Below are 19,814 nucleotides of genomic sequence, written 5' to 3' on the forward strand. Positions count from 1 at the left end.
TTCTGAGCTGCTCGGCTGACTTAGCAACCAACTCTCCTAGACAAAGGTTTCCAGCAGGTAGCGATATTACTCTCCTGGCGATACCCTCTCCTAGTATGTGGTACCTCTCCTTGGCCACAGAGTCCGGGTGTGCGGATATCCTGACAAATTATCACAGAATCGGAGCTGTAGGGTCTTAAAACAATTTATTGCATAAAAAAAATTAAGAGTGACGCGTTTCTCGGCGGTCAATGCCATTTCCTCAGACTGCTATCATGCTCCTTAATAGCTTCCTATTTAAATCTAAATGCTCGAATCAAAAAAAGAAAATTGTTACATACCCCCTGTGACATCATACAGGTAAACAGGAAATATACTATACTATTGGGTAGTAGTTGTTTAGTGACTCGCTCCCGTTATCTCAAACATGTTCAGCACTAATACAATTAGTGGCAAGGCTACAAAATACATTAAAGACACAGGTCCTCTTTTTATGTATCTATTCAAGAATCACATGCTTTTATGCATATAATCTTACGCATGTAAGTATTGTTACAATTAGTAGCAAGGCTATATGATATATTACAGACCCAAGTCTTCTATTCATGTCAGTAAATCACACACTTCTGTGTATGAGTAATTACACATCTGAAGTTCATGCAACGGAAATAGGCCATATATGAAACTATATCTGACAACCATATGGCAAATCCTAATACAAACAATTCTCTAAAATCACACATATGTTTTACACATGGGAAATCCACTTGTCCTATCACATAGTCAAATAGTCAAATGTCAGCAGTGCACCACTCCCAATAGATAGGCTGTTTCATACTATGTTTTGTATACAAATTATGCTACAAGTATCATTATACTTAATCAAAAATTGCTAAATAATATATGTGCTCGGCAAAAAATGTGCTTTATAAATTAGAATAAAAACACTTAACTCTTCCCTTACAATGTAAATGATCACGGTGTATATTATGCGTGTTGAGTAATATGAAATAAAAAGTGCAATCCCCATTCTACTATTTAAATGATCAAAGAGTGTATTTGTGCGTGTTTAATAATACGATATAATTAGTGAAATATAAAGGGGAATCGATGTCAGAGCAATATGTCTAACAATATATTTTCAATACCCCAAAAAAAATTAAACTGGGTTTAGTTATTTTGACTATATTAGTGTGCAATTCTGTATTTACTGGCAGTGGGATCCAGTGAGCGTCAGGTTGCTTCCTTTCTTAAAGTTTCAAAGCCAGTGGTTCATAGGAACAAGGTCAAGCAGCAGACATTGGGGACAACAAAGCTACAGATCAACACAGGACAAAAATGAGTCTCCACTGCCTGGGATGACCGCCAACTCATTTAAATGTCACTCAACAACCGTAGGATGACATCAAGTGACCTACAAAAAGAATGGCAAATAGCATCTGGGGTGAAGTTCACAGTGAAGACAGTTTGAAACAGGCTCTTAGGGACAGGGCTGAAGTCATGCAAAGCTAGAAAAAAGCACTTCATCAATCAGAAGCAAAGAAGAGCCAGGCTGAGGTTTGCAAAAGACCATAAGGATAGGACCATAGAGAAATGGAGTAAGGTCATATTCTCTGGTTAATCAAATTTTAATTGCTGCCCAACACCTAGTCATCTGATGGTTAGAAGGAGACCTGGAGAGGTCTACAAACCAAAGTGTCTCACACCCACTGTGAAATTTAGTGGATGATCAGTGATGATCTCTGGGGGTGCTTCAGCATGGCTGGAATCAGGCAGATTTATCTTTGTGAAGGACACATGAATCAAGCTATGTACAAGGTTATCCTGAAAGAAAACTTGCTTCCTTTTGCTGTGACAATGTTCCCCAACTCTGAGGATTGTTTTTTTCAGCAGGACAATGCTCTATGCCAAACAGCCAGGTCAATCAAGGTGTGGATAGAGGACCACCAGATCAAGACCCTGCCCAATCTCCTGACCTGTACCCCATTGAAAACTTCTGGAATGTGATCAAGAATAAAATGGATGGTCACAAGGCATCAAAGCTGTGCTGCTTGAATTTCTGTGCCAGGAGTGGCATAAAGTCACCCAACAGCAATGTGAATGGCTGGTGGAGAGCAAGCCAGATGCATGAAAGTTGTGATTGAAAATCAGGGTTATTTCATTAACCCCTTAACGACACACGTTGTACAGGGTACGTCATACAAAAACTGGTCTTTAAAGACCAACGACATACCCTGTACGTCGTCAGGGGTTTCAAGAGTCTGGAAGCGATCCTGATCGCTTCCAGCTGCTTTCAAGGTATTGCTGTGATGCCTCACTGCAATACTTTCTGTTGCACACCAATACAGAGAGAGTCACTCTGTGGCCCTCTCTGCATTGCCCAGCGATAGTGGCGATCGTTGGTGGGCCATTGCAGGGAGGTGGATGGGCGGCCCATCGCTGGTAAACTTCCAGCCAGCAGTGGGGAAATAGCTGTCGGGAGTGCGCTGGGGCGTACGCTTGTGTGTGCATTCACCCGCGATCTATTAAAAATATGTTAAGTAATGGGAGAGAGTGGTGGGAACGGGTGGTGGGTGGCAGAGGAGTGGGGGGGGGGGAAATTCAAAAGGGATTTGGGAGGAGGAGGGGGAGGGTATGGAGGGGGGGCAGCTACACTACAAAAAAAGTAGGTTTTATTTAAAAAAAAAGTCACATTTGTTTGCAAAGTGGGTACTGTCTGCCAGTACTCAAAATGGTGGCAAATAGAGGGGGAGGGTTAGAGAGCTCTTTGGGGGGGGATCAGGGAGGTTGGGGGCTTGGGGGGGATACTTCACAGCAGAATATATATATATATATATATATATATATATATATATTGTTTTATTAAAAATAAATACATTAAAAAGGCCTTTTATTTTAGTACAGGCAGACTTTCTGCCAGTACTTCAGATTGCGGAGACAATTGTGAGGTTTGGGGAGGGAAGAAAGCTGTTTGAGAGGGATCAGAGGTAGGATGTGTCAGGTGGGAGGCTGATCTCTACACCAAAGCTAAAATTAACCCTTCAAGCTCCCTACAAGCTACCTAATTAACCCTGTCACTGCTGGGCATAATACAAGTTTGGTGCGCAGCGGCATTTAGCGGCCTTCTAATTACCAAAAAGCAATGCTACAGCCATAAATGCTGCTATTTCTGAACAAAGGGGATTCCAGAGAAGCATTTACAACCATTTGTGCCATAATTGCACAAGTTGTTTGTAAATAATTTCAGTGAGAAACCTAAAGTTTGTGAAAAAGTGAACAATTTGTTTTATTTGATCGCATTGGCGGTGAAATAGTGACATGAAATATACCAAAATGGGCCTAGATCAATACTTTGGGTTGTCTACTAAAAAAATATATACATACATGTCAAGGGATATTTAGGGATTCCTGACAGATATCAGTGTTCCAATGTAACTATCGCTAATTTTGAAAACAAATGGTTTGAAAATAGAAAAGTGCTACTTGTATTTATTGCCCTATAACTTGCAAAAACAGCAAAGAACATGTAAAGATTGGGTATTTCTAAACTCAGGACAAAATTTAGAAACTATTTAGCATGGGTGTTTTTTGGTGGTTGTAGATGTGTAACAGATTTTGGGGGTCAAAGTTAGAAAAAGTGTTTTTTTTTTTCCATTTTTTCATCATACTTTATAATATTATTTATGGTAAATTATATGATATGATGAAAATAATGGTATTTTTAGAAAGTCCATTTAATGGTGAGAAAAATGGTAAATTATATGTGTGGGTACAGTAAATGAGTAAGAGGAACAAACACCGCAGAAATGTAAAAACAGCCCTTGTCCTTAACCCCTTAACGACTGAGGACGTGCAGGGTACGTCCTCAGAAAAAAGGCAGTTAATGCCTGAGAACGTACCCTGCACGTCCTCAGTGTGGAAAGCAGCTGGAAGCGATCCTGCTCGCTTCCAGCTGCTTTCCGGTTATTGCAGTGATGCCTCGATATGGAGGCATCCTGCAATAACGTTTGTAAGCCATCCGGTGCAGAGAGAGCCACTCTGTGGCCCTCTCTGCACCGGAGATCGGTGGCTACCGGCGTTGGTGGGTGGGAGCCGGACCGGGAGGCGGGTGGCGGCCATCGATGGCCATGTGGATCTGAAGGGGGGCGGGATCGTGGGCGGGGGTGGCTGGGGGCGCGCACGGGCGCGCGCGCGTGCACGGGAGGGTGGGGGCGGGCGCGTGCACGGGGAGGGAGCGGGTGGGAACCGCTACACTGCAGAAAATGGGGAAATAAAAAATATATTCAAAATAAAATATATACAATGAGCAAGGTGGTGGGGGTTTGTTTGTGGGGGGTGGGGGGTTGGGGGAAGCTACACTACAGAAAAAAACAAAAAAAAACCAAAAAAAAGCACTTTTTATTGTAAACTGGGTACTGGCAGACAGCTGCCAGTACCCAAGATGGCCCCCAATAAGGCAGAGGGGAGGGTTAGAGAGCGGTTTTGGGGGGGATCAGGGAGGTTGGGGGCTAAGGGGGGGATCCTACACAGTAGCATATGTAAATATGCTAAAAAAAAAATTCATTTTTTTTTAAAAACTCTTTTATTTTAGTACTGGCAGACTTTCTGCCAGTACTTAAGATGGCGGGGACAATTGTGGGGTGGGGGAGGGAAGGGAGCTGTTTGGGAGGGATCAGGGGGTGGGATGTGTCAGATGGGAGGCTGATCTCTACACTAAAGCTAAAATTAACCCTGCAAGCTCACTACAAACTCCCTAATTAACCCTTTCACTGCTAGCCATAATACACGTGTGAGGCGCAACAGGATTTAGTGGCCTTCTAATTACCAGAAAGCAACGCCAAAGTCATATATGTCTGCTATTTCTGAACAAAGGGGATCCCAGACAAGCATTTACAACCATTTGTGCCATAATTGCACAAGCTGTTTGTAAATGATTTCAGTGAGAAACCTAAAATTGTGAAAAATTTTACGTTTTTTTTAATTTGATCGCATTTGGCGGTGAAATGGTGGCATGAAATATACCAAAATGTGCCTAGATCAATACTTGGGGTTGTCTACTACACTACACTAAAGCTAAAATTAACCCTACAAGCTCCCTAAAAGCTCCCTAATTAACCCCTTAACTGCTGGGCATGATACACTTGTGGTGCGCAGTGGCATTTAGCGGCCTTCTAATTACCAAAAAGCAACGCCAAAGCCATATATGTGTGCTATTTCTGAACAAAGGGGATCCCAGAGAAGAATTTACAACCATTTATGCCATAATTGCACAAGCTGTTTGTAAATGATTTCAGTGAGAAACCTAAAGTTTGTGAAAAAATTCGTGAAAAAGTGAACAATTTTTTGTATTTGATCGCATTTGGCGGTGAAATGGTGGTATGAAATATACCAAAATTGGCCTAGATCAATACTTTGGGATGTCTACTAAAAAAAAATATATACATGTCAAGGGATATTCAGGGATTCCTGAAAGATATCAGTGTTCTAATGTAACTAGCGCTAATTTTGGAAAAAAATGGTTTGGAAATAGCAAAGTGCTACTTGTATTTATGGCCCTATAACTTGCAAAAAAAGCAAAGAACATGTAAACATTGGGTATTTCTAAACTCAGGACAAAATTTAGAAACTATTTAGCATGGGTGTTTTTTGGTGGTTTTAGATATGTAACAGATTTTGGGGGTCAAAGTTAGAAAAAGTGTGTTTTTTTCCATTTTTTCCTCATATTTTATAATTTTTTTTATAGTAAATTATAAGATATGATGAAAATAATGGTATCTTTAGAAAGTCCATTTAATGGCGAGAAAAACGGTATATAATATGTGTGGGTACAGTAAATGAGTAAGAAGAAAATTACAGCTAAACACAAACACTGCAAAAATGTAAAAATAGCCTTGGTCCCAAACGGACAGAAAATGGAAAAGTGCTCTGGTCACTAAGGGGTTAAGGGAAGAAAATTGAAAAATTGCCTTGTCCTTAAAGGGTTAAATATTGATTTCTGAACCTTTGTTATTTTGATCAGTTGTCATTTTCTGCAAATAAATGCTCTAAATGACAATATTTTTATTTAGAATTTGGGAGAAATGTTTTCAGTAGTTTAAAAAATAAAACAAAAATGTTCATTTTACTTAAGTACATACCTATAAATAGTAAAACAAGAGAAACTGATAATTTTGCAGTGGTCTCTTATTTTTTTCCAGAGCTGTATGTTTGTAGGTATCTTAGTGATTCTCTCTCTCTCTCTCTCTCTCTCTCTCTCTCTCTCTCTCTTTATATATATATATATATATATATATATATATATATATATATATATATATATATATATATATATATATATATCAGCTAGGTGTTATACATGTTATTGCTGTTTAAACAATAAGAAAAGCTGAAATAGGAATAGACAGCAAAAAACTACCAGGAATTAATGTTGAATACTTTCTTAAGACTTGATGAGAACTTATTATTTACAAACTGAACCTTTCATAAAAAAAACTTGGTGAAAGCTTTCAAACAATACAGTACTCCCATTCCCTCTTAACTTGAATATTACCATTTTTTTCTGTCAAATTATTATTTTTCAAATGAAATTCAAGTCTCCCCTCGGGCTGATAGTTAGCAGTTTAGCATTTTGCAATCACAGCTGTTCATTATAGCACTAGGCCCATAAATCTGTCTAACAGTACAGTACTTTGGTTTTATTATGGATTCAAAAGAAAAGATGCTCAGCCGCACAGGAATAGATTCCGACATGGAGGAGGATTGTGACAAAACAAAAAGCAATTAGGCAAAAAGATTGAGTTGTAAAACATTTTCATTACACAGACTTGGCAGTGAATCTGCATGGAGATATCAAAACCCCTTGCGTAAAAAATGCATATGTTTTATCTTTGGGGAAAAAAAGCACATTGTTTGATTGAAATTTCCAGTTTATGACCTGCTTTTGACCTTTTTTGTTCAATTGGCACACAGCCTGAAATTAGATGTGTTAAAGTGAAAGTAAATCCTAGCGTTTTACAAATGCTAGGATTGACTTTTGAAACAAATAAAGGGGACTTTCATTCATGAAGTATAAGATACTTCATGTAGAAAGCTTCTTTATTTGTTTTAACAGATCACCGTTTTTAGCTGCTACAGCAGCTCACGGTTAAAAAATATTTTGCTAAGAGGTGACGTTTTCACCTCTTAGCCAATAGCTGTGCGGTAAATCCGGGTCTCCCATGGGCACCAAGCCGGATTTACTGCACGGCTATTGGCTAAGAGGTGAAAACGTCACCTCTTAGCAAAAAACATTTTTAGCCGTGGGCTGCTGTAGCAGTTAAGAATGGCGATCAGTTAAAACAAATAAAGGAGCTTTCTACATGAAGTATCTTATTCTTCATGAATGAAAGTCCCCTTTATTTGTTTCAAAAGTCAAACGCTAGGATTTACTTTCACTTTAAGACTTAAGTTCTTTTTGCTAAAATATTTGTTGATCCTACATATTACATCAAATTATATAAGTTCAGCACCACCCTCCACTGTGTTTGTGCGTGTTTGTCTATGTGTGTTTTGTGATTTCTATTATTGTGATATACCCTCATGTATGCTTGTTTGGTTCTAATTTATGTTTCGCTCTTAAAAAGCATGCTGTTTTATTTTAATTATTTCTATTTTGACTACAGATCATATTTAGAAGGGAAATATTTCTTACTTTTCTCTACATTATTTTGACACCTGCCTCAAATATATTTTTATTCATTATGTAGTGGTTTTAAAACTAGATATAGGGTTGTTTCAAAATCTGTATCAGTTCTTGTTTGCATATCCTATGTTTAAATATAAAATTCCGATTTTTCTTCTTTTAGTGTAGACAACACGCTGTTGTGAAATTACAGGTTGAAAGTAAAAAGTTAGCGTGAAAGTGAAACCCAACGTACGCTTACTGTAGGACTTCAGATATCTCAACCACATTAACTTCTCCCCAAAGACTTAAATGCAGAGACGCAACTTAAAAAAAACTAACACCTATCACTCGCACGCTAGACCTACTGCGCTAATATGAAGTGAATAATACACATTTTACATTCACATAGGCTGTTTTTACTAAATATTTATTTTAATATATATATGATTATTTTTTTTAATATATATATATATATATATATATATATATATATATATATATATATATATATATATATATATATATATATATATATATATATATAAATGTTAAAGGAAAAATCACCAGAGCTAAATCTAAGATGATTGAAATGATGTGCACTAGGTTTGTACAATAAATGAAGTCCCTTTATAGGCTAGTATTTCTATATAAGATGTGTATAAGGAACTGTTATGTGACCTCAAATATTATTTGAGAGCACTAGTTCAGTAAGATAGAAGTGAAAGGTTAGCCTGTACTACTACTGTGTAAATACAGACACTTTTGGGACTGTTAGCTTCAAGTACATGAGCCCTACAAACTTGTCAAAATAAGACAATACAAGTAGAAAAAAGCGTGCTGCCCCTATATTGATACAGAGTACCCCTGTCTCTGAATAAAAGGTGAAAAAGAAAGAGAAAATTCAATAATAGTGTAGGGACGCTTAGCTAATAGGATCTCTTATAGTAAACGTTCTTTTTCAATAGTTATTAAAGGGCCACTAAACCCAAAATCTTTCTTTCTTGATTCAGATAGAGAATAGAAATTTAAACAACATTACAATTTACTTCTATTATTTATTTTGCTTCATTTTTTAGATATCCTTAGTTGAATAAAAAGTAATACACATGGTGAGCCAATCACACGAGGCTTCTATGTGCAGCAACCAATCAGCAGCTGCTGAGCATATCTAGATATGCTTTTCTGCAAAGAATATCAAGAGAATAAAATAAATTAGATAATATAAGTAAATTAGAAAGATGTTTAAAATTGCATTCTCTTTCTAAATCATGAAAGAAAAAATGTGGGTGTCATGTCCCTTTAACGTGATGGTAATCAACAATAAATGCAGAAATGTTCCTTTAGCCCAAACTTTCAATTCTTCAGTAGGGAGATGTGTAGTAAGTAGTTACTGCTTACCAAATTTTACCCCAATCATATGAGGAGGTAATGTATTCGCTCAGGTGTAGGTAGAGTGGAGTGGATTCTCCGTGCCTCTCAGGGTAGGTATCCCGGTGTTCCCTTTGGCCTAAAGTTATCCTTCTTGGGATGCTGTTAGGTAGGTCAATGGAAATCCTGGACTCTCTCGGTTTAAATCAGAAGAGATGCGGAAGGCTGTTTTCTTATCCAATGGTGGGGAGAATCTCTGTCCCCTCAGGTGGTCATCCAGAATTTATACAGAGAGGAAAGAAAAGAAGCATATAGCATAATACTGTATATACAAAAGACAATGTTTTATTTTGTAACAGAATATGCTTACAATGTTAACCCTCAATCAGTTATGAGGTAAGATTTAGGCATAAAAAAGACACACTTATGCTTGTCTTCAAGGTCTCAGTGTAGCTTAGATTAAGACAGTAATACCGTCCCTTAGTGGTCAAAGATCTGACCGTTACCTTGATATGAATATAGCATAGAGTCTTTACCGGTATCAGCTGCACCACTGAGTAAGCGTTTCAAAGTCATATGCGACTTCTTCGTCAGAGGAGAAGTGTTTTGACATATATATATATATATATTCCAATGTATATACCATGTACTAATAAATTTTGTGATTTATTTATTAATCCAGCGAGTGCAGTCCCTGGTTTTGCTATTTCCACTTTTTTGGCTTTGCACCCTGGTTGCTGTCTATCTAGGAGTGGGAGTGCAGATACACATGGGGGTCTATTTAACAAGGGCCGAATGGCCCCTGTTCCCCTTGTTTGCGCATGAGCCTTCAGGCCGCTGCCCCTAAACACATATGCCGCCTCTGAGGCGGTGTATAGCAATCCGCAATATATATAAATGTATATGTATGTATATATATATATACACACATATAAACACACAAATACACATGTATATATTCATAAATACACATAATTAGACATGTTTATGTATGTATATATATATATATATATATATATATATATACAGGGAGTGCAGAATTATTAGGCAAATGAGTATTTTGACCACATCATCCTCTTTATGCATGTTGTCTTACTCCAAGCTGTATAGGCTCGAAAGCCTACTACCAATTAAGCATATTAGGTGATGTGCATCTCTGTAATGAGAAGGGGTGTGGTCTAATGACATCAACACCCTATATCAGGTGTGCATAATTATTAGGCAACTTCCTTTCCTTTGGCAAAATGGGTCAAAAGAAGGACTTGACAGGCTCAGAAAAGTCAAAAATAGTGAGATATCTTGCAGAGGGATGCAGCACTCTTAAAATTGCAAAGCTTCTGAAGCGTGATCATCGAACAATCAAGCGTTTCATTCAAAATAGTCAACAGGGTCGCAAGAAGCGTGTGGAAAAACCAAGGCGCAAAATAACTGCCCATGAACCTAGAAAAGTCAAGCGTGCAGCTGCCAAGATGCCACTTGCCACCAGTTTGGCCATATTTCAGAGCTGCAACATCACTGGAGTGCCCAAAAGCACAAGGTGTGCAATACTCAGAGACATGGCCAAGGTAAGAAAGGCTGAAAGACGACCACCACTTAACAAGACACACAAGCTGAAACGTCAAGATTGGGCCAAGAAATATCTCAAGACTGATTTTTCTAAGGTTTTAGGGACTGATGAAATGAGAGTGAGTCTTGATGGGCCAGATGGATGGGCCCGTGGCTGGATTGGTAAAGGGCAGAGAGCTCCAGTCTGACTCAGACGCCAGCAAGGTAAAGGTGGAGTACTGGTTTGGGCTGGTATCATCAAAGATGAGCTTGTGGGCCTTTTCGGGTTGAGGATGGAGTCAAGCTCAACTCTCAGTCCTACTGCCAGTTTCTGAAAGACACCTTCTTCAAGAAGTGGTACAGGAAGAAGTCTGCATCCTTCAAGAAAAACATGATTTTCATGCAGGACAATGCTCCATCACACGCGTCCAAGTACTCCACAGCGTGGCTGGCAAGAAAGGGTATACAAGAAGAAAATCTAATGACATGGCCTCCTTGTTCACCTGATCTGAACCCCATTGAGAACCTGTGGTCCATCATCAAATGTGAGATTTACAAGGAGGGAAAACAGTACACCTCTCTGAACAGTGTCTGGGAGGCTGTGGTTGCTGCTGCACGCAATGTTGATGGTGAACAGATCAAAACACTGACAGAATCCATGGATGGCAGGCTTTTGAGTGTCCTTGCAAAGAAAGGTGGCTATATTGGTCACTGATTTGTTTTTGTTTTGTTTTTGAATGTCAGAAATGTATATTTGTGAATGTTGAGATGTTATATTGGTTTCACTGGTAAAAATAAATAATTGAAATGGGTATATATTTGTTTTTTGTTAAGTTGTCTAATAATTATGCACAGTAATAGTCACCTGCACACACAGATATCCCCCTAAAATAGCTATAACTAAAAACAAACTAAAAACTACTTCCAAAACTATTCAGCTTTGATATTAATGAGTTTTTTGGGTTCATTGAGAACATGGTTGTTGTTCAATAATAAAATGAATCCTCAAAAATACAACTTGCCTAATAATTCTGCACTCCCTGTATGCACATCATCGACACCACAGCTGTTGAAACAGTGAAGCATAGCAATGTCACTGTTTCAACAGCTGTGGTGTCGATGATGATTTTAGCGGGCTTTCTGTAGCGTATCAGGGGAATGGTAAGGGGTATATTAGGCACTTCTTTTGGGGTATGTTGTATACGTGTTGTGTGCTTCCAGGTAACCAATGCCTCTGTGTGGGGCTGAAACTTTATGGTATTTGTATTACACATTAAAGGTGTTTGAAGTATCTTGTGGTGCCTGCTTAATGTCCATAGCAGTGCACAGAGTGGTTGATGGTGTTGGCGAGTGCTGATCTTTTGTATATATATATATATATATATATATATATATATATAGATATAGATATAGATATAGATATACATATATATATATTTTAGCCCTTTCCATTCAAACATCTTCTCATATACTATTTACCTTTTAACCCTTGTAGCTTCTTTTAATTAATATTTTTATGAATATTTTATTATTGAATAGTGTATGTGAGTGTAAAAACATATTTTAATGTATGTATGTTATGTTTAGTGCAACTTTAATTATAGCCTTAACCCTTTACGTGAGGTCTGCAGTCTCGCTAACCCGACAAGCACAAATTTAGATTGCACTCCACAGTGCACGTTTAATTTTAACTTGTAATATGCATGCAAGTTAGCGCGGGCATGATATTTCAATACTGCTCCCGCTTTAACAGCACACCACTTGCAATCTAGCCCTTACTTAGCCATCGTAGATGTAGAAACCTAGCATTTTTAAAGTTAACTAAACTATAACCCTAACACTTTATGTAAGGTCTGCACTCTAGCTAACTCAATTAGCAGAAATTTAGATTTTGCTCAGCAGTGCATGTTTGCTTTCAACTTGTAATATGCATGTAAGTTAGCGTGGGCATGATATTTCAATACTGCATGCGCGTTAACGTTAGCGCACAATTTTCAATCTAGCTCTTAGTTAGCCATCATAGATGTAGAAACCTAGCATTTTTGAAGTTAGCTAAATTATAGATTAATATATTGCACACTAATAAACAATACTATCTGAGCATTAGACATATTTCAATAAATGTGGTAGTAGAAACAGAATGAACTAAAATAACATGTTTCTAGTAATTTAATATAACAACATAAATATTTTAATTATATATATATATATATATATACATACACACTCACTGGCCACTTTATAAAGGTACACCTTGCTAGTACCGGGTTGCACCCCCTTTTGCCTTGAGAACTGCCTTAATTCTTTGTGGCATAGATACAACAAGGTGCTGGAAACATTCCTCAGACAATTTGATCCATATTGACATGATAGCATCACACACTTGCTGCAGATTTGTCAGTGCACATCGATGATGCGAAACTCCACTTCCACCACATCCCAAAGGTGCTCTATTGGATTGAGATCTGGTGACTGTGGAGGCCATAGAAGTACAGTTAACTCATTATCATGTTCAAGAAACCAGTTTGAGATGATTTGAACTTTGTGACATTGTGCATTATCCTGCTGGAAGTAGTCATCAGAAGATGGGTACACTGTTGTCATAAAGGGATGGACATGGTCAGCAACAATACTCAGGTAGGCTGTGGTGTTTAAACAATGCTCAATTTGTACTAAGGGTCCCAAAGTGTGCCAAGAAAATATTCCCCACACCATTACACCACCACCACCAGCCTGAACCGTTAATACAAGGCAGGATGGATCCATGCTTTCATGTTGTTTACGCCAAAATTGCGTTCAGAGATGGTATTCTGCATACCTTGGTTGTAACAAGTGGTTATTTGAGTTACTGTTGCCTTTCTATCATCTCAAACCAGTCTGCCCGTTCTCCTCTGACATCAACAAGGCATTTTCGTCCACACAACTGATGCTCGGTTTGAACTTCTGCAAGTCAACTTCACCGTGTCTAGATGCCTAAATGCATTGAGTTGCTGCCGTGTGATTGACTGATTAGCAATTTGTGATACTAAGCAATTGAACAGGTGTACCTAATAAAGTGACCTTGAGTTTTCTCTGTTTTACCAATTGGAACATACAAGATGTACTGTGTAAAGAAAATACACCTCAGTATAAATAAATAAATAAATAAATAATTTATGAATAATTTAAAGTTTTAGAAATACATTTTTACGTTGCAAAAAAAACAACTAATTTTAGACCATGTAAATAAGTAAATACATAATTTATGAAAAATTTAAGGATTTAAAAAACGTTTTTACGCTGCAAGATAACCTAATTTTAGACCATTTATTTATATTGGGTATTACATATATTATTTATGAGGATAAATATATGAGCCAAAAATGTAAGATAAATAGTTTGTAATCCATGCAAATATTAGATAAAGGAATCATAAAACTGGTGTGGCAGCTTTTTTTTTGTTTGCGTCAAATGCTCTGCATAGAAGTATGGGTAGAGATATTTGAATGTTTGAAATGTATCCTGATATGAGAAGATGCCTAGTCCTGTCCACATTTTTTTTTATTACATATAATTTTCAGTTCTTAACAGGTCTGATTTCATTTTTATGTCTGAGATAGACTCAACTTTATAGGTTTTCTATTTAAGACTAGCCTAAACTGTTAAAAGGAATGTAAATAAAAAATGTTTGTTTCTATGTGACCTCAAGCTTTAAAAGGGACAATTTACGTAAATATTCCTGTTATGTTTTAAAGACCATTATGAGAGCAAAAAGTTGGAAAAGGACCAACCAAAATGGGGGTTTAAACCTAAGCACTCTTCCCTATTAGAGGAGTAGTAATGATTAGTTAAAATCTATCAACTTTAATTAATAATTATTAAAAGAGAGAATCAAAATTCTCCAAATAACCAACAAGTCACAATAATTTCAAAATTAAAAATGAGCAATCACCCCCCTGTTTCCTGGCCGATATCTGCAGCATCAGGTGTCAGGGGTGAGAGACATATGAAAAAGTGTATATTACAACAAACACCTTTCGGCTGTCTAAGCAGCCTTTGTCAATGTTTTTAATTTTTGAAAATAAGCAAACCAAAGCCCAGGTGCCACCATATCTTATACAAGCACAAGTTACGATATTCAACCAATCAGAGGCTACCTGGTCCAACAATGCCCTTATTTTGGCCAATTGTGATTTAGATGCTGTTTGTCCAATTGGCACTAACATTTGTCAGTTCGGCTCCTCTGGATTCCAATCGGCACTAACATTTGCCGTCCATTATTCCCTTATACACACTCAAAACTAGTGCCAGCCTTATAAAATCATTCCTTTTTGCCATGTATTAAAGACCAGCAATAAAAGCATGGTAAATATTTTTGTATGTGAGAAACAATTAAGATGTTTAAATTGATTTTGAAATTATCAGGAAGTGAAAGGAACTCATTCCTAGGGGACCAAATGTCTGATAAGGGTTAACTCCTATAATGTAGTTCCACCTGCATGGAAACAAAAAGCGGTTTTAACCAGGACAAGAACATTTATTTTTCAAAAAATAAAAAAAATATACAACCCTTTTAAATGCAACAAAGGGGAAATAGACTTTGTCATTGAATCACAACATATCATCATTTTGGGTTTGCTTTGAAATAATTAGCATCAACTACAAAATTTCCTTTCCAGAGTCTTGCACAGTCCTGTGTTAAAGAGAATATATATATATTCTGCTGCTGGTTTAGCAGCCTTGAATTCCCTGTCAGATAAACTCCATTATATTCCACATTTCAGATTTATTTTGACATGTTACATCAGCTTGCATTTACACATTATACAATCTTATAAATGTGGTAGACAACTCTACTTGAGGGGTAGTCTTTATTCATCTGATGGTGTTGAAAGGTCAATCATATTTTTCTGCCTAAGAATATTTGGAAGCTTAATAGACATGCCTACAAGTGACCAGTAAGACCAGCATCACCAGTGTATGTGTAGATTTTATTTAGTCTTGCCTAAATCTTCTATAACTTATTAAAAAAAATATTTTGTGGGAAATGTTGGTATTTTTGAGATATGTATTATAATATACTGAAATATATGTGTGCTAGTGCTGATATCGTATTGTTATGTTTATACAGGGCGTAACACCACAACTACCACTACAGTTTTGGATGGTAAGAATGGATCTGTCCATAAATCATCAGCAAAGTTGACAAAATCTGTCTCAGAGGACCTGAAGACCACATTCCGTTCCCCAGTAGCATGGCTTCTAGTCGCTGCACTGGTTGTCACTTGGACAGCTGTGGCTATAGTAATGTTTGACTTGGTGGACTACAAGTCCTTAGCAGGTAGGAACTGATTTATGCATCCCTTTACAAATATAGGACCTTTCTATATTTTTATTTTTCACACAATTTTTAAAAATGTCTATTAGTTATTTAAATTGTTACCTGGCCCTTTGCTTTTCTGGGGATCCATTACCAGAATTAAAGTAGAGCACTAAGAAAAAGAAAACAGAGAATTTGTCTGTAAATAGATTTTTGGATATATAGTTTGCCCTTTCTACAACCATTCAAAGCTTTTGTTTAACTTATCCCAAACCTGTTCAACAAGACTTTTATTCCATGTATCTATCAACCTTTATGAAAAGTTTCACTATTTCAAGTAAACAGCAGCTGTGCAGTATATTTTTTCTGTACCCTAGATCCCTCTATAAACCAGGATGGTTGGGACTGTTTTTGAACATGTGTAAGAATAGTAGTGTAATTTATTTCACTTAATGTAGCTTTCCTTTATCAACAGCAGCGAAAGGAAAAGAAACTGAAGAAATGTAAAACCAGTTTCTTCATTTACCCTTTCAGAGAATTTTAAGGGCTCTTCAGGCCTTGCTTTGTCATCAACATATACAACCTCTTGATAAAAAAGGCCACATTATTGGGTAGGTTTAATGGTTTATCTGTCATCTTAATTTATCTAATAACCATTTTAGCATATGCTCTAAGCAATACAAATTGGGCTATATATCCACCATCAACCCTTACTTTCTTGAACCCAAGTAACCCAGCCACCCTAAGAACACACGCTTAAAGGACATCCATCTTAAGGGAACCTCCACCTCATGGTCCCGTTCACCGCTGGGAGTTCCCCCTTCTAGAGAACCCTACCAAAATATACATTCTCTAGTTGTAGATCCTACATTTTAGGTGGTTTCTTCAATCTTGATTGAAGACATAATTTGGCATCTTTATACCTTACTTGTATTCAAATCCAACTTCAACTTCATATTTACTTTATATATATAATCCAAAAGACAAATATTTATATATTTTTCATAATTGAACACAATGCAGTTATATTACTTTGTTGTGTTTTCTATTTTATATTTTTAGGATTTAACATGACAGATAATATTATGAAACATTCCTTGAATAATCTCTTCCTGCTGTCTTCCCTTGTATTCTACTAGTTCATTAGTTTTATTCAAGAAATGAAAGACCTGCTGTCTTTCAAAAGCTTGACAGTGGTATTAATTTAAGCACAAAATAATAACTGTTTCTGGCATTGCCATTTTTATCCTTTCATGTGTAGATAATAAAATTTAAATTTGTATTTAGTGTTCATTCCATTTAATGTTTGCTATAAATATATTACTTTCATTATTCTATTCCCCGTACATTTTCATACTTAATTTGATGCTACTGTAGATAAGGATATTGTGCAAAAATAAATACAAAATATCATTTTTTCCATCATTAGATTTTCTGCTTCTACTGCTGCTCAATTTCCATACAAGACTTAGACTATCTATAATAATTTCTCACCGGTATTCTTTTTCCATTATTTGGTAGCCTTTAATACTATGAAATGTTTGCCCATTAACTCACTTGTACTTATTTATGAGTACTGTATAAACTAAAATTATATTTTACAATTTTAGAGTTTAGTGGATAGGGCTTCGCAGTTCAAAAAGTTTTATCATCCATTTGAATGTGCAGTAATTAAACACTTTAAAGTTACCTAAAATAGGTGGAGATATGTGCATATCCTAAAAGGGCTAATTAGTTAAAAAATAGTTTGCATTAAAAAATTATTTCAAAATTGCTGGCAAGTATTTTAAAATAATTTTCAAAAATAACCATAATTAATTACATAGCTAAGTTGCCTGAAGAAGCCAACTCCACCCCCCTTATCAGTGTTTAGGCACAGGCATTGTATTTCAACTGAGTTCACATCTTTTAGGCATGGTCCAGCAGATAATCCCTATGCATTTTTGCATTCTACCAAAACAACAATAGATATAGATTCAGGCATAAAAGGAAATGTGTGGGGGGAGTTAGAGCTTTACAATTCAGAAACTTAAAAGAAAGGGTTAATAGCGAGGCACTGCAGTATAAATTTGCAGATAAAGTGATTAAAGTACATATTATTATATTTTGTCTCTATCCCAACTTGTTTTATGTCCCTTTAAGTATCTTGTTTCTTTCTTTAAAAACAGTAATAAAATCTATATTTTATATATTATTTATATATTTTTTTCCTTGTTGGCATAAAAAGATTGTATAAAGTTGGAGGAAATGGTTGCACAGAACTGATATCAGTTGTTTACTGGCTGAAAAGGACGCTTGACAGATCTGTCAATGAACAGGGACACAATAGTTTTACTAATATATAAAAAATACATTTTTAAAAACTCTGCTTTCAATAATGTTAATGTTTCTATAAATTACATTATTTAAAGAGAACAAATTATTTCTATGCAGCTCTGGAATAGGTGACCCAGAAGCCAAACAAAATAACAGCATTATATTTGTGAACATTTTCTGAGACCATCTGATGAAGTCAGTAATAAATGTAATTATATTTCCTTATTGGTAATATCACAAAGGAACACACGTGATATTTTTTATCCCATCTGCACAGTGTGCTCACATGTTGCTTTAAGTAGAACATTGCTGTTTTGAGATCAAAGTGATCTGAGAAACCTCTCTCATTTAAATATATACAGTATTCAGCTTAAATAATTAAAGCCCAGATAGAAAATATTGTAGGGTCACTTCATAGCCCCAAGGACTGGTAATCTAGCCCATAGTAAGGAATGGAATTTAATTAAAAATATATATATTTATTTTCTAACAAAATAGAGCATTTCATTTTTAAAGGGACACGGACCCCAATTTTTTTCTATCATGATTCAGATAGAGCATGCAATTTTAAGCAACTTTCTAATTTACTCCTATTATCAAATTATTTTCATTCTCTTGGTATCTTTATTTGAAATAAATAAAATGTAAGTTTAGATGCCGGCCCATTTTTGGTGAACAACCTGGGTTGTTCTTGCTGATTAGTGGATAAATTCATCCACCAATGAACAAGTGCTTTCCAGGTTTTCTGAACCAAAAAAGTAGCTTAGATGACTTCTTTTTCAAATAAAGAAAGCAAGAGAACGAAGAAAATTGATAATAGGAGTAAATTAGAAAGATGTTTACAAAAAAAAATTGGGTTCAGTGTCCCTTTAAGCTAGAAGTTTTTCCTTATTCCCTAAGTGGAATAAACTTTTGTATACATACCTGCCCAAAACATACAGACAGCAAGGCACACCTTAGTCATAAAGTTAGTGTAAAATGCATTGTTTTGCAGTTGTTAGCATTTCAAGCAGTTAGGAAAAGATATGTAGAAAGGTTAGCACTGAGAAGTGCATTTCAATTTTTGTGATCCACAATTTTGCAAAGTTGTTTCATTACACATAACTAAATATTTTATGCAGTGTTCCTGATTGTGATTCAGTTGGCTTTCCTCATCATTTAGATCACTTCAATAACAAATATAAGATGATTTGCAAAATGTAAAAATAATTGTACATGTAGCATTACTTTAAAAATATGTGACAAATTAAGCATCTTATAGGGTCCATTTAAAGGGACACTCAAGTCAAGATTAAACTTTCATGTTTCAGATAGATCAGGCTATTTTAAACAACTTTACAATTTACTTCCATTAACAAAATGTGCACAGTCTTTTTATATTTACACTTTGTGAGTCACCAGCTCCTACTGAGCATGTGCAAGAATTCATAGAATATGCGTATATGCATTTTTTTTGTTTGGCTGATGGCTGTCACATGATACAGGAGGAGTGGAAATAAACATAACTTTGAAATTTTTCAGCAACAAAATATAATACTCCTTTGAAGTTCAGACAATTGCATTGACTTTTTATTATGCATTTGTTGATTATGCAAATCTACTGTGTTTACTGGTCCTTTAACAACCCCCGGGGCAGACACAGGC

The 19,814-nt window shown here is 36.2% G+C and overlaps 1 protein-coding gene across 50 annotated transcripts in view; it reads left to right on the forward strand.

The window, feature by feature from the left end:
- TRDN (triadin) overlaps positions 1 to 19,814 on the forward strand; it is a 950,114-nt gene that overhangs the window by 68,737 nt on the left and 861,563 nt on the right. For all 50 annotated transcript variants that reach the window (XM_053710723.1, XM_053710722.1, XM_053710726.1 and 47 more), the window contains exon 2: positions 15,666 to 15,875. In XM_053710723.1, coding sequence (XP_053566698.1) covers positions 15,666 to 15,875 — 210 coding nt within the window. The remainder of the gene's footprint in view (positions 1 to 15,665; positions 15,876 to 19,814) is intronic.

The sequence above is a fragment of the Bombina bombina genome, chromosome 4 (assembly GCF_027579735.1).
Source record: "Bombina bombina isolate aBomBom1 chromosome 4, aBomBom1.pri, whole genome shotgun sequence".
NCBI classification, from domain to species: domain Eukaryota; kingdom Metazoa; phylum Chordata; class Amphibia; order Anura; family Bombinatoridae; genus Bombina; species Bombina bombina.